We start from the raw sequence: 14,118 nt of genomic DNA, 5'->3' as shown, positions 1-14,118 counted from the left end.
CAGAATGGTACCTAATGTATGTCCTCCTTGAGGGTAGAAGCCATTTCTCTCCCACTAGAGCTGAATCCCTTCACTCCTGCTTCAGCTCTGACTATGGTTCTAAGCCCCAGCCCACCTTTGTGTATTCCTCCCAGAGAGTCCTTCCTCTTACCTGTGTTGTAGAAGGTGGTTGATTCAATGGTGCAGTTCTTGAAATAAGTATCTGTGGATGTCACATCTTCAAAGTAGCATTTGTCAAAGAATGTGTCCTCAAAGAGGACATGCTTAAAGTACATCTTTATGAACCTGTGAGGAAGACAGCATCCCTCAGTGAAGGACCCCAGACGGGAAAAAAAACTGCTTGTGACCAAATGGAACACACATAAGGCCAAATTCAAGAACTGTGTGGCAAAGGTAGCAGAACATGATTGCAAGCCAGACTGCTGCCCCATTTCTGCAGCTGCTTTTCTGTTGGTGGCCATGGGCTCTGAGATCATGGAAGACAGCATCTGGTCCTGGTGTGCATGGAACAGCCTGAGCCGAGGGCATAGCTCCCAAATTCCAACCCATAGACCTTCCCATCGGAGTGGCAGAAATGTGGAAAGCATGAACTGGAGATATCACCAAACAGCTTGCTTTCCCATGAGCCTTGAACCGGTGCAGATCACCAGGCAGATGAGCACTGTCCTGCACAGAATATAATCAGTGCAGCTTCTTTGGATAGCAATTTTACAAAATGTAACTTGTACATTTCCTTTGACCTAGGGATTATCTTACATGTATTTGCTCATGTATTTAAAAAGACACATGCTGGTCTTCATAACCACATTGCTTATATTAGTAATGGATTACTGCATGCATTCAACCACAGGTGTATATATGTGTATACCTGAGAGCTATATAAATAACAGACAGATACCATGCAGGCAGATCTATATGTATAAATATGGAACAATATTTAAGATATGGCAAATGAGCCAAGTGTGTTGGTACTCTTATAATCTCAGCTCTTGGGAAAGTTGAATCAGGATTGCCTTGAGTTTGGGACTACCTAGTGAGTTCCTAGACACCCTGGGCTGCAAGGAGGAAGGGAGGAAAGAAAGGACTGATATATTAAGATAAGAAATTTAAATCAAGATATAATATAGGGTTGACAGAATATGATACATGTTTTCAAATACATCTTCAGAGTTATACCACAAAACAAAAAAAACAGTTGTGGGGCCTGGAATTGATATTAATAAGGATAGAAATTGGATCAACTTAATTTTCACTTTAGACCAAGGGTATGTTGGAGTTATTGTTTTGGTTTGTTTGTTTGTTTGTTTGTTTTCACTTAAAAGCATTCCATTAATAATAAGTGGGCAAGTCATCTGGATAGCCATGAGGTGCAGCCACATTGGGAAGCTGCTCAGCCTCAACTCTCCTGTCAACTTGGAAGGTCCCTTCTGAGCGTGTTGATCTCCTCTGCTGTATTTAAGCTGGAAGCTTTTGGATAAGTTCTCACTCATGAGAATTTAGAAGCAATTCATTCCTTCATACATGCGCACAGTCAATCTTTAGCCAACCCTTTCAGAGCATGGTACTAATACTCATAAATACTAGGTCTCGTCCTGTGAGTAGAGAAAAAAAAACAAATTCCCCACCCTTCAATCTATGTGACAGGAAAACCTGATGCTGTAAGCAAAGTAGACCACTGCCAGATAATGGAATCATGGGGACAGAGCAACACAGGGTGCTGAGGGTCACTGCTCCTCTTCAGTACCCAAGATGCTGCACTTTCTGGCCATGTGTAATGGCCAGTGTTCCACTGTGCAGTGCTCAGAGACTAACCTAGCAACAGTCATCATTAGCTTCTGCAAAGGGACCTCCCTCCCCACAGGGATTGCCCCTGACAACATCATCAGAATAAAACTAGGAAACTATTGTTAAATATTCAGTTTCCATTGCTGGACATGGTAGTGAGCACTTGTAATACCAGCACTGGGAGTCCTGAGGCATGAGAATCATGAGTTCAAGGCTAGCCTAGGCTATATAGTGAGATTTCATCACACACACACACACACACACACACACACACACACACACACATCACTTGAGGTAGAGTCAGATTATTATAGTTTCAAAGTTTGCTATAATTATTGGTCTAGAAAATAAAAATATTTTGTGGAGGAGAGCCTGCAGATGTCTACAGTAGGCAGGGAAATGAACCATAGAGGGGTGAGAATGAAAACCGGGGTCAGATTGACTTCATCAACCTAGATTAAGACTTCGGGAGTCGGATGCCAGGCTGTTTATTCCCAACAAATTTAAACAGTATTATTTGGAAGTTTCCTAGTGTAATACAATCCCCAGTGCACAAAGAAGTATAATTGCATCAAAACTATCTGTACTAGTTTAACATCCTAGGGGAAAATCTGGCCTGGTCTCAGTCATACAGATAGCAGAGAGCTCATTTGGGCTACTAACCACCTCTGACCCTGGCTTTGAGAGCTTGGGGAGCCCCTGACTATAAGGGTTATTTACATTACTAGCCACCTTTAGTCCTGCTTATAGCAACTTGACAGATAAAACACACCACCAGGCTATTAATCACTTCCAATTCCCAGTTTTCAGAATGGAAGAACAGGTTTTTATGTCTTTCCCGTTGGAAAGACAATCCTGCATGCTTACCATTCCTAGTTTCTCTGGAGATCTTAGGGCACAAGGCCTTTCATGCCGTGCTCCCAACAAATTTGAATCATTTTCCTTAGACACATATTTGGATGGACATCTAAATTCAAGCTTACAGAATCTGTCATTAACTTTCCAGTTTCTATAGAAAAACTAACTGGGACATGAAAGCTAATACCTGTCAATCCAACATGCAGGAGGATGAAGTAGGAGATTAGCTATGAGTTAGAGGCCAGCCTTAGCTACATAGTGAAACCCTATCGGGGTGGGGGAGAGAAAAGTTTGGTGGGACTTGCCTATCAGCACCCCAGCACCCCAGCACCCCAGCATCCCAGCATCCCAGCATCCCAGCTTCCCAGCATCCCAGCATCCCAGCATCCCAGCACCCCAGCTTCCCAGCATCCCAGCATCCCAGCATCCCAGCACCCCAGCATCCCAGCAGCCCAGCACCCCAGCACCCCAGCACCCCAGCATCCCAGCCTCCCAGCCTCCCAGCACCTCAGCACCCTAACACCCCAGCACCCCAGCACCCCAGCATTCCAGCAGCCCAGCACCCCAGCATCCCAGCAGCCCAGCACCCCAGCACCCCAGCACCCCAGCATCCCAGCATCCCAGCCTCCCAGCACCTCAGCACCCTAACACCCCAGCACCCCAGCACCCCAGCATTCCAGCATCCCAGCACCCCAGCATCCCAGCACCCCAGCACCCCAGTTTCCCAGCATTCCAGCACCCCAGCACCCCAGCATCCCAGCACTCCAGCACCCCAGCATCCCAGCACCCCAGCATCCCAGCATCCCAGCATCCCAGCATCCCAGCATCCCAGCATCCCAGCACGTGGGAGGCAGAGGCAGGAAAATGAGGAGTTCAAGTCACCCTCAGGTAGGAATCTGTGGCCAGCTTGGCCTATTCAAGACTGCATCACAGAAGAGGAAGGCATGGGGGAAGTAGGAGAAGGGAGGCGAAGAAAGAAACAGAAAACTAATTGGGGCAGGAACACGCCTGTGGTTCAAATATTGTACACCAGATGTGTTTACATCGGACAGCTATTCCTGCCTCAGTCTTTGCCTCTCTTAAGATATCCTTCTCTTTAATATAATAATGGGCTGGTGACACGGCCTTCAGAGGTATTTTAATATTCTTCCAAGGGTTGGCTATGAAAGCTGAGCCATAAATCAAAAGTGAATCTGATGCAGGCAGACCTTAAAATGTGTCTCCAAGTGGGTTATAAAAAGCCAACATTATAAGGAAAGATAAAAGGAGAAAGGACCAACACATTTTATGAGTCTCTCCTTAAATCATCTCTTCCGATATTAACTTATACACTGAGTCATCTCAGGATTCCTTATTTGGAAGATTTGGGCGCTAAAGCAGTGTGACCAAAAAACCAGGTGTAGTGGTACCCACCTTCAATCCCAGAGTATTATAGGTTCAGGGATAGCCTGGGCTATATGGTGAGATCCTGTCTCTAAGTACAATGATGAGGTTGGGGAGTGAGTTAGCAAAAGACAATGTATTTTTTATTCCTTTAAGGAAAGAGAAGCCACTAGTAATGCAGAGTCTGGGACAAAATTGTTATGACAACTTTGCTGAGACCAATGGGCTCCAGTGGATAGTTCCAAATCTGTGATTATACGGGCATCCCTATCTAATCCCAGTGGGTGACAAACAAAGTAGAAAGACTTGAACATGTGAAGAAGGGTTGTCAGAGGTAAGAGGGAGGTAAAAACAAGGCAGAGGGGAATGTGGGCTGAATGCATTGCATTTTATACGTGTGTGAAATTGTCAAAAAACAAGGTTAAATAATAAACTTTGAACTTTTAGAAACAAATCACTATTGGAATACTCTATTTCAGTCACTCTTAAACTCAACGCTTTGTCCACCGAGTGATATAAAGGACACCAGACTTATACCAATGCAGTCCACGAGTTTGTGGTCTGATGGTGTCACCATCATGAAACTGACTCTACAGAAAGAGTTGATGATTATAGTTGACGGAGGCTAGACTATCCATTCACCACCCAGGCTCAGAAAATACTGCAGTAGAGCAGATAGGAAGAATGTGAGAGATTGAGGATTGGGAAGAATGCCGTGAAATCCTGTCTAGGGGGCGTGACAGGGCTGTTGCGCTCATGAACTAAGAGCAGCCATGATTACTGACACAAGAGCAAGCCGACATATGCTGGCATAGATGGTAGAGGGGCTCTAGCTAAGGAGTTGTTGGTGGCTGTTGGGGGAGGGAGAATCATTTGTTTTCAGGAATACACCACACCTGTTAATAGGCTGTCCATGCTATGGTGGATGGTCTCATATCCATGGCCTTACCAGCAGCACTAATTTGATGTAATGAGCTATAAAATGAAAGAGGGGGGAAGAAGGGGAAGGGGAAGATGAAGTGGGGAGTATTGGTGGAGCCCAAGAGGGAGTATGAGTGAAATTACAGTTGGATATGATGAAAATTCCGTATATACATGTAGGAAATTCATAAAAATGAATCAAAAATATTCTTTTTTGAAAAAAATGCATTTGATAAACTCATCAGGAGAGGTTTCACAACAAAAAGAAAGAATTGCTGAAATTATACATAACTCAAAAGAAACTACCAAAATGGAAACACAGAGAAAAAATAAAGACAGAAAAGAATATCTAAAAACTATGAGGGAATACAGGACAGTCTAATGCAGGTAACATTCATAATTCAAGATGAAAAAGGGACAGAGGAGAACTATTGATGAGATAATGGTGAATAATTTCCCCCAAAAAAAAATATGGAAACAAAACAGTAAGTTTTGTAAGGAACTTGAGAAGTCCACAGAGGAAGTACCAGAAGAAGCACAAGAAAGAGAAGGAAGAAACATCGTATACACAGACATAAGTAACAAATACAAGGTCAGGCGTGGGGCCACGCCTTTAATCCCAGCACTTGGAACACAGAGGCAGGCAGATATCTGGGAGATCAAGGCTGCCCTGGTTACATCATAGTGACTTCCGGGACAGCCAGGGCTACAGTGTGAGACCCTTACAGTGACTTAGAGGGGAAGGGGGAAGAAAATATTGAAAGGAGTAAGATTTTTAAAATCACATCAGAAAGACAGACAGACAGACAGACAGACAGACAGACAGACAGATAAAACTGTAGCAGGGGCCAGTGAGATGGCTCAGCTGGTAAAGGCTCTTACCATACAATTTAATCTGACTTTAACCCCCAGAATTCACATAAAAGTGGGAGAAGAAAATTGACTCCACCAAGTTGTCCTTGTCCTCTTCACACTGTGACACACATATGTTCCCCAACACACATGACACACACACACACACACACACACACACAATTAAAATGTAGATAGAAATGTTTTGTTTAAAATCTGGTATGGTGGATTTCTTTCTAATGCTGAGTTTTATTTTAAAACCCCCTTTAATATAATTCCTCATGCTGTGGTGACCTCCAACCGTAAAATTATTTTCATCTCTACTTCACAATTTTGCTACTGTTACAAATAGTAATGTAAATGCATGTTTTCTGATGGTCTTAGGTGACTCCTGTGAAAGAGTCCTTTGACCCCAAAGGGGTCGAGACCCACAGGTTGGTTCTCAATCGCTGGTTGAGAATCATTGGTGTGGAAGAGGCAGAGCATGTGAGCATGTCCAAGCAAGACCCTTCCCACTCAGGAATTCTACTTTTAGTTATACTAGTGAGAAAAACTCCTTCTCATGAGAATACTTTTTTTTTCTTTTTTGCTACATTATTGTAATGGTGAACAACTGTGACCTAAACGGCCACAAACAGAACAGATAGATAGTAGCATATGCATGAAATGAAATTCAAATTCAAATAAATGAGTTGAGTAGCTTTGCTAACCATCACCATGGCCTTAGCTGCCTGAGTAAGATCTGCAAAGAGAGAGCCCATAAACAGCCAGAGAAGAGGTCCAGGAGCCCCGCCCTCCCCATGGGAGCTGGAGGCAGTTGATGGCTGTCGGTGACAGGAAGTCATTGTCCTTAGTGATGTGGCCTCTGTGAGTGAACGTACTCCCATGGACAGCTTTGTGCACATGCCCGGGTTAAACCCAGTGAGTTGCAATGCGAAAACAAAATCAAAAATAGAATAGGGACTTGGTGGGGGAAGGGCTGTTGGTGGGAATCAGAGGGGTAAGGGATGGAGGGAGATGAGTGTGCCTTGAATCTATTTATACATTTGTGAAAACTGTCACAGAATGAGTGAAATTAAAAAGAGCTTTATCCTAAACAAAAAAAAAAAAAAAAACAAGTTGTAGACCCCTTGGCATGTGCAAAGCGAGGAATGGAAGCACACAGTTGTAATCCTAGCGGGAGGTGGGAGCAGGAAGATCAGGATTCAAGGATACTGTCAGCTACACGGCAAGTTTGAAATCAGCTTGACCTACATAAGGCCCTGCCTCAGAAAACCAATAGCAATAACAATTAACATATATTATACATTTAGCTGACACACACAGAAGACAATTGTGCAATGCTTACAGACATAGAAGGACACTGGGAAATGCACAGAAGCATACACGAAGAGAAAGCACCAACTTCTGACAATGGTGAACATTTCCTCAGAGAGGTGGGAATACAACTCAAGGACGGAAGAACGTAGCTGAGGACGGTCACTCTCAATCTTCCTAACGCCGAGACCCTTTAATATAGTTCTTCATGTGCTAACCCCCAGTCATGCCAGGATAACTCTCACTTTGCTATTGTTCTGAATCAAAACATAAATACCTGATGTGTAGGGTATCTGATATGTGACCCCAAAGGGGTTGTGACTCACAGGTCAAGAACTGTTCTATGGTAAACTACATGCTTTGTGTGTGCGGGGTGCTGGGATCAACTTCAGGCAGCTTCTCTTCTCCAGAAGGAAAAAGGGTTAACAAAGTGAGTACTTACAACCTAAGCTAATGACCTAGAGGTTGTGGTTTATAAGGCTGTGTACTCTAAATAGTGGTGTCTGTATTATTCCCTAGTCTCTCAAAGTGCAGAATATTTCACCATAAAAAAGAAAGCAATCGTTCTTCATAGGTGATAGATAGGATTATAGAACCAATAATGAAGAAAACTCTTAGGAGCTCAATTAGGTGCAAAGGAAGCCTCCAATAATCAATAGAGTTCTTAAGTATTTGTAATAATGTGTTCAAATCTTTTATTGAAAGAAAGAAATCCATGTTCAGTGCCCAGCAAAACCACAAAGTGCTCAGAAAGATTATCAAGAATGTACACATGGCCCACACATAAAGCGAAAAATGGTACTGAGAAATTTTACCACATAAGCTAATATGTGTCCCATATCTGAACTGCAACCTTCAAATGTAGGCTGTGAGACTGGACAGCCCAGGGTATTCCAGCAATTGCCTATGCTCACCACCTTCTGTTGGTATTTGTGAGGGACTTTACTGTATTGGAATTAGCCACAATTGGTGTTAAAAAACCACGTTTTATTCATGTGCTACTAAAAAGTGCCCTGGTGGCGTGGTGACCTTTCCGGCCGTGCACGGAATCCGCCTCTGCTCATTGCCTGATTCTCCCTTCCCCCCTGCTCTCCGTGCTTCCTGCCATGCTCTAAACCTCATTTAAAGGTAAATCTCACAAGCCTCATTTGCACTCTGAGCTACTGGCAGCTGACCTTTAATGGAAGTCCTGTTGACTTTATATGACTTTTAATAAAAAGCCTTTCTACTCCTCGCTGGCAAGTCACCTCTGCGAATGGAGACGCAGTACCACTGCTGATACAACCCCGAGGGTTCAGAACACAGCCTCAACTTTCCTCTGCTGTAAAGGAAAAATGGAATTCAGGTCATTACTTCCAGGGTCCTGAACTTTCCCAGACAGGAATCGGGCACCTCTCCCTGGTATCCTTCCTCAGGCTAACCCACTCACGAGCTGGTGCTGCCAAATGATTGGCTCCTTGAAGTAGGTACATCAGTTAGTTAGCTACTTAGTTAATACATACTCAGATGGGACCACAGTCTTTCTCTTAATCACTAGTAAGGGAAACTTAACCTAGCATTTTGGCTAAGAGTACAAAATATTAATTTAACTCTTTGTCTTTCTTACACTTTGAAAATCTCACGAACTCTGAGGCAAACTCTACATTGGAATGCAGAGGCACCACTTCCCATAAAATGCTCCAGTGACTGATCCCTTGGGGTGAGGCCAAAACTGATCTGTGCTCTTTGATTTCTTCTTGAGGTCAAGGGAATAGGTTTCTCAGAAGGATACGAATTGGCTTTCAACGGGACTGACAATACAAGGATGACGTCTGAGGCCCCTCAGAGTCATTTTCTCCATGTGTTTTAGTCAGTAAAATAAAAAAAAAAATCACTTTTATCTACATCTTAAAGCAGGAATGTGTGCATGTTGTCACAGGGTGGAAACATAGGGTGCAAAGGATGCTGGGAACCAACAGCTTGGGGCTTTGAAAGAAAAGGTATTGTTACGCTCTGACCACCAGGTGGCAGCATAACACAAGAAGACAAGCATGGCATATTTTTCAAATTTGTCCATGAAGACAGATACATTTTAAATTCAATAGGCTTCAGAGGGGCAGTGCCACTTTTGTGATAATGTAGTGGATAGGGAAGTTAACGGGATTGGCAGCGATGTGTCTAGGCCATAGCATCTCTAGAAATCCCAAAAAGTTCTTTGGTCATTCACACATCACCTTACTAGGTGAGGTTCCAGATGGCAACTTCAAGGGGCCCTTGCTCACCTTGATGAACAATATGGCCTGGGGCATATCTTATCTAATGTCCTGCCTCTATCTACTACTCCACCTCAAGGGGGCAGCCTCATAGAGGGAATTCAGCAGTCCAAACTACCCGTGTCATTTGTCCAACAAGGAGGGAGATAAGTCAAATGGATTGAGAAAGCAATCCCGCAAAGATGTAAGCAGAACCTTTCTATAAATCCACTGATTTCTCCCCTAAGGACAAGACTCCCACTGATCGCAGAACATACTGCTCTACCTTCTGCGGTAGTATGATATGGAGGAGTATAACAAGAGGTAGTTCCATAATAGCACAGAGAAACTTCCAGAATCGAAGAAAAAACTCAACAACCAGGCCACAGATTTCTTTTTTCAGAGTCCTCAGCACTAAAAGCTGTGGATTCTTTATTTCCCGGTGCAATGGCAAAGCCGTGATCACTCACACGGTTGTCAGCCATGCTCTAGGTGCTTCCTAAGCACAGTTCAAGCTCAAAGGAGGACATGTTCAGCCTGGTGGCACCTGATGGAATGTGGCTTTCTGTTCCATTTCATCAAAGGATCAAGCTCTGATAAAAGATGGGCATACTGATCACTGTGATGGTTTGTATTTGCTTGGCCCAGGGAGTAACACTATTTGGAGGTGTGGCCTTGTTAGAGTCGGTGTGGCTTTGTTGAAGTACATGTGTCATTATGGGTGTGGGCTTTAATATCCTAGACCTAGGTGCCTGGAAGTCAGTATTCTGCTAGCAGCCTTCAGATGAAGATGTAGAATTCTCAGCTCCTCCTGCACCATGCCTACCTGGATGCTGCCATGTTCCTGCCTTGATGATTCTAAACTGAACCTCTAAACCTGTAAGCCAGCCTCAATTAAATGTTGTCCTTTATAAGATTTCCCTTGGTCATGGTGTTTGTTCACAGCAGTAAAACCCTAACTAAGATAGTCACCCTCCACCAAATGTCATGTCATCTCATAGTCAGAGCATGAGGAGAACCTGAGGGGTCAGTGCAATACAGATTCAGCCATCAGGGGACTATAGTATCTCTAGCAGCCAGGATGGGTTGTGAAGGCCACTATACCCTTGGAACTCATCCTTAGTACATTGACCTCTCAGCATCTTTCAAAGTAACCCCCCAGTGACTGACACTCAGGCCCAAGGAAAGCCCATGGTTATGCACTTACTTATCATTCACAAGCTTCCCATGTTGGTGGATCTGGTTTTCCATGGTGAAGTTGATGGTGGCACCATGAACATGTTCACCAAAAAACACCTTCATTTTAGACTTATATTCTGCATCCTGGAAATACCGAATCATGTCAGGGAACCACACTGTCAGGCCGTAGTAACTGCAAGACAGAAGGCAAAGAGTCTAAGAAGCCCCCAGGCTGGCTCATTTTTTTGAGCAGTAGAATCTGCATCCATGACTTAACATAGATCACACCTAATGTAGTAATCTGTTTCATTATTAGAAAATAGAATACAAAATTCATCACATTATCACTAAAAGATAGAAGAGAATGATATTCTGAAATGCACTTGATTAAAAGCTCATTTGCTATTACACAGAAAACAAACAAACAAACAACAAAACTATCAGTAAATTAGGGACTGGTGAACACTTTTGCAACCTATAGAAAACACATCCTAACTCAAAAGCCAGAACAGTAGTAAAAAAAGAACATGCCAAAGATGTGCCCACTAGTGTGAGGACCGACACCACATGCTCATCACCACTGACTCAGCAGCACGTAGACAACCTGGGTGGATGAAAGACAAATACAGAAAGGGGGCTAAACAAATAGTTCATTGGATAAAGTGCTCACTATGCAAGGTTGAGGGGTGGCATTCACATCCCAAACACCAGCATAAATCATAGGTAGATGAGATGGCCTGGAAAGGTAAAGACAGGGAACCCCCAGGGCAAGCTGGCTAGATAGACCAGACAAATCAGCAAATCTGAGTTCGGTGACATCCTGCCCCAGTAAATAATGTGGGAACAATCTGGGAAGACACCCAACTTTCAATATTTGGCTTATATGTACATGTGCACACACACACACACAGAGCAGGGGGACATACATATATATACACACCACATATAAAACAAACATAGAAATATAAAAATTATAAGAAAAATAGCTCTCCTTTTCAATGATAATAATTATACCCCAAGCCCTAAGATGTTAAATCAAAGCAACAGATATCAGACTAACAGCAAACATACTCTGTTCTATTGATAGCAAGAAAAGTACATGTGGAGAAGAGCTTACTGGTGCCTAAAAGTATTTCTGATGGCTTCTTTCTTTTGACCCTTTAATGCCACTTCGAGGAATCTAGTTCACTGGCAAAGCAGCTGCAGTGCAACCAGGCCACAGATTATTTCAGGGACCTCAGCACTAAAAGCTGTGGCTCCTTTATTTCCCAGTGCAATTGCATAGCCCATGGTCTAGACATTGTGGCACTGTTTACAATAGTAAAAATCTGGAAACTCCCAGAAGTCTTGCAAAGGAGCTTTGGTTAATGATGGGTGGTGGATGAGGTAGTGTGGGGTATTCCTCAGTCATATTATTCCTCTTCAGAGAAGGAAGGCCTACATACGGTAGGATATGCTGATAATCCCAGCACTTAGCAGGTGGAGGCAGGAGAATCAAGTAATTCAAGGAAAGCCTCATCTACATAATGAATTTCCATCCATCCTGGGCTACATGAAGTCTATCTCAAAATAAGGGGGAAAAAAAGAAATGAAGGAGGGAAACCAAACCCTTAGTTGATTGTTGTGGATAGACACTTGGAATATATGATTGAATACAACATGCAAAGTATTTTCCTTGAGTAAGAAAAGGAGAATGAAGCATCGGCATACATAAATAGACCTTGGATAACAGCTACATATGTATATAGACTATGAGAACATCTGCATATAGACATAGACCTTGGGAAACAGCTACACATATTCACAAACCTTGGGAAACACTTGCATATATACACAGACTTTGGGAAACAGCTACGTCTATACATAGACCTTAGAAAGCATCTACATATGTACACAGACCTCAGGAAACATCTACATATGTACATACAACTTGAGAAATAGCTGTGGGTGTGTGTGGGTGTGCATGGGTGTGCATGGGTGTGTATGTGTATGTGAAAACATCTACATGCATCTGTATACATTTGCTTACCTTTGTGTGTGTGTGTGTGTGTGTGTGTGTGTGTGTGTGTGTGTGTGTGTGTGTGAGAGAGAGAGAGAGAGAGAGAGAGAGAGAGAGAGAGAGAGAGAGAACAGAGAACAAGGAAAACAGGAACTAAAAGATGATTACATGCTAGAGGCAGAAGGGAGTGGGTAGAAGAGAGAGAAGGAGGGAGCAGAGGTAAGATTTCCCTGACGTTCGAACATTTGGAATGTATTACCTATTAAATGAAATTAAATTCAACATGAATAAATATAAATAAAGCCTGCTTTTTAAACATTTGGTGAGTTGAATATTAGTGCCCAGTGTATTTGACTTCTGAAATATTAGAACTGAATAATTCCTCTATCGGTTTCCTCTATAGTCAACTTGTTTGGGTCTGGAAGGGCTGATTTCCATCCCTTCCCCCAAGTTATGGATCACATTAATTTACCTATATTCATCCCACTATCACAGAGATCACTGGAGCTCACTTGTTTTTCTGGGGTGAAGGTGTTGTTTGGGGTCGTGGTGAAGGGACTGTGGCCAGCTGAAGCCTGGCAAACGTGTCTCGGGTATGTCATGCCCTTCTCCCCGTTCCCTGTGTCTTACTTTTTAGTTTTTTTTTTTTACTGTTAGATTACATTCCTAAAGCTAGCCCCCAAGGTCTATTCCTTTATTCGGCCTCTTCCTCCTTCTGGGGCTGATTATCAAGGTCCAGCTACCAAGTCCAGCAATCAAAAGCCCCCTTTGGCTCACCTAATGAACATGCCCAATTAAATAAATACCTCATCCTAACATGGACTTCCCCCCTTTACCTTTATAAGTTGCCATTTACCTATGGGCTGCTTCTGTCTTCTCTCTATCCAGAGACAATCCTTTGTCTTGCCCACCCCAACTGAACAAATAGCCCTTTCCTCCTCTCCCTCACGCCTTTTCTCCCCTCTCAGTTGTTCCCTTCCCCTTCTCCCTCTTCTATCCCCTCCCTTGTCCCTGCCTTCTGTCTCTCTGGAACAAATAAATCTCCTTTGCACTTGGAACTTGGTCGTAGGATGTCCTGAACCAACTCCTGAGGTTCCCTAGCCAAGGACTAGAGAACAAAGCAGTTTCACAGGTCTAAGTCTGTAAACTTCCTAACTAAACACCATGTTCCAGATGCTCTCTGAATGCACAGCTGGACAGCCTCTGAGTGCTGTACACACTCTGCAGACTGCACCTAGGAAGCAAGGTGATAAAATCTGAAGCTAAGAAGTGCCTGGAGTATCAGCTTGAAGTTTAAGGCCAGAACCAGCTCTGCATCCTTGTTTTGTTTTGTTTTGTTTTGTTTTGTTTTGTTTCCTTATTGCTTGGCACAGTATGATAAGAGCTGAAATGTTGTTCAGACACCAACCTTCAGGAAAGTACAGCCATCTTCAGCTTAGGGGTAAGTCTAAATGAGTCAAAATCCACAGGCCAATCTCACTTTCTTAACCAGTAACAGAAAAGGAGACTGCCATCTGGCTACTGGAACAAAAGGAAATACTGGCTCCAGAGCTTCTGAGAAAGGTGATGTGTTTTGTTTTCTGGTTTTTTTTT

The 14,118-nt window shown here is 43.3% G+C and overlaps 1 protein-coding gene across 8 annotated transcripts in view; it reads right to left on the bottom strand.

Moving 5' to 3' along the window:
• Sv2b (synaptic vesicle glycoprotein 2B) overlaps positions 1-14,118 on the bottom strand; it is a 172,393-nt gene that overhangs the window by 11,774 nt on the left and 146,501 nt on the right. For all 8 annotated transcript variants that reach the window (XM_028776674.1, XM_028776672.1, XM_028776673.1 and 5 more), the window contains 2 exons: positions 10,555-10,719; positions 152-285 (listed from right to left, as the gene is read on the bottom strand). In XM_028776674.1, coding sequence (XP_028632507.1) covers positions 152-285; positions 10,555-10,719 — 299 coding nt within the window. The remainder of the gene's footprint in view (positions 1-151; positions 286-10,554; positions 10,720-14,118) is intronic.

This window comes from Grammomys surdaster, unplaced genomic scaffold (assembly GCF_004785775.1).
Source record: "Grammomys surdaster isolate TR1022 unplaced genomic scaffold, NIH_TR_1.0 271, whole genome shotgun sequence".
Classification (NCBI taxonomy): domain Eukaryota; kingdom Metazoa; phylum Chordata; class Mammalia; order Rodentia; family Muridae; genus Grammomys; species Grammomys surdaster.
Note: the sequence above shows the minus strand (reverse complement) of the source record. Positions and strands in the feature narration are given on the sequence as shown.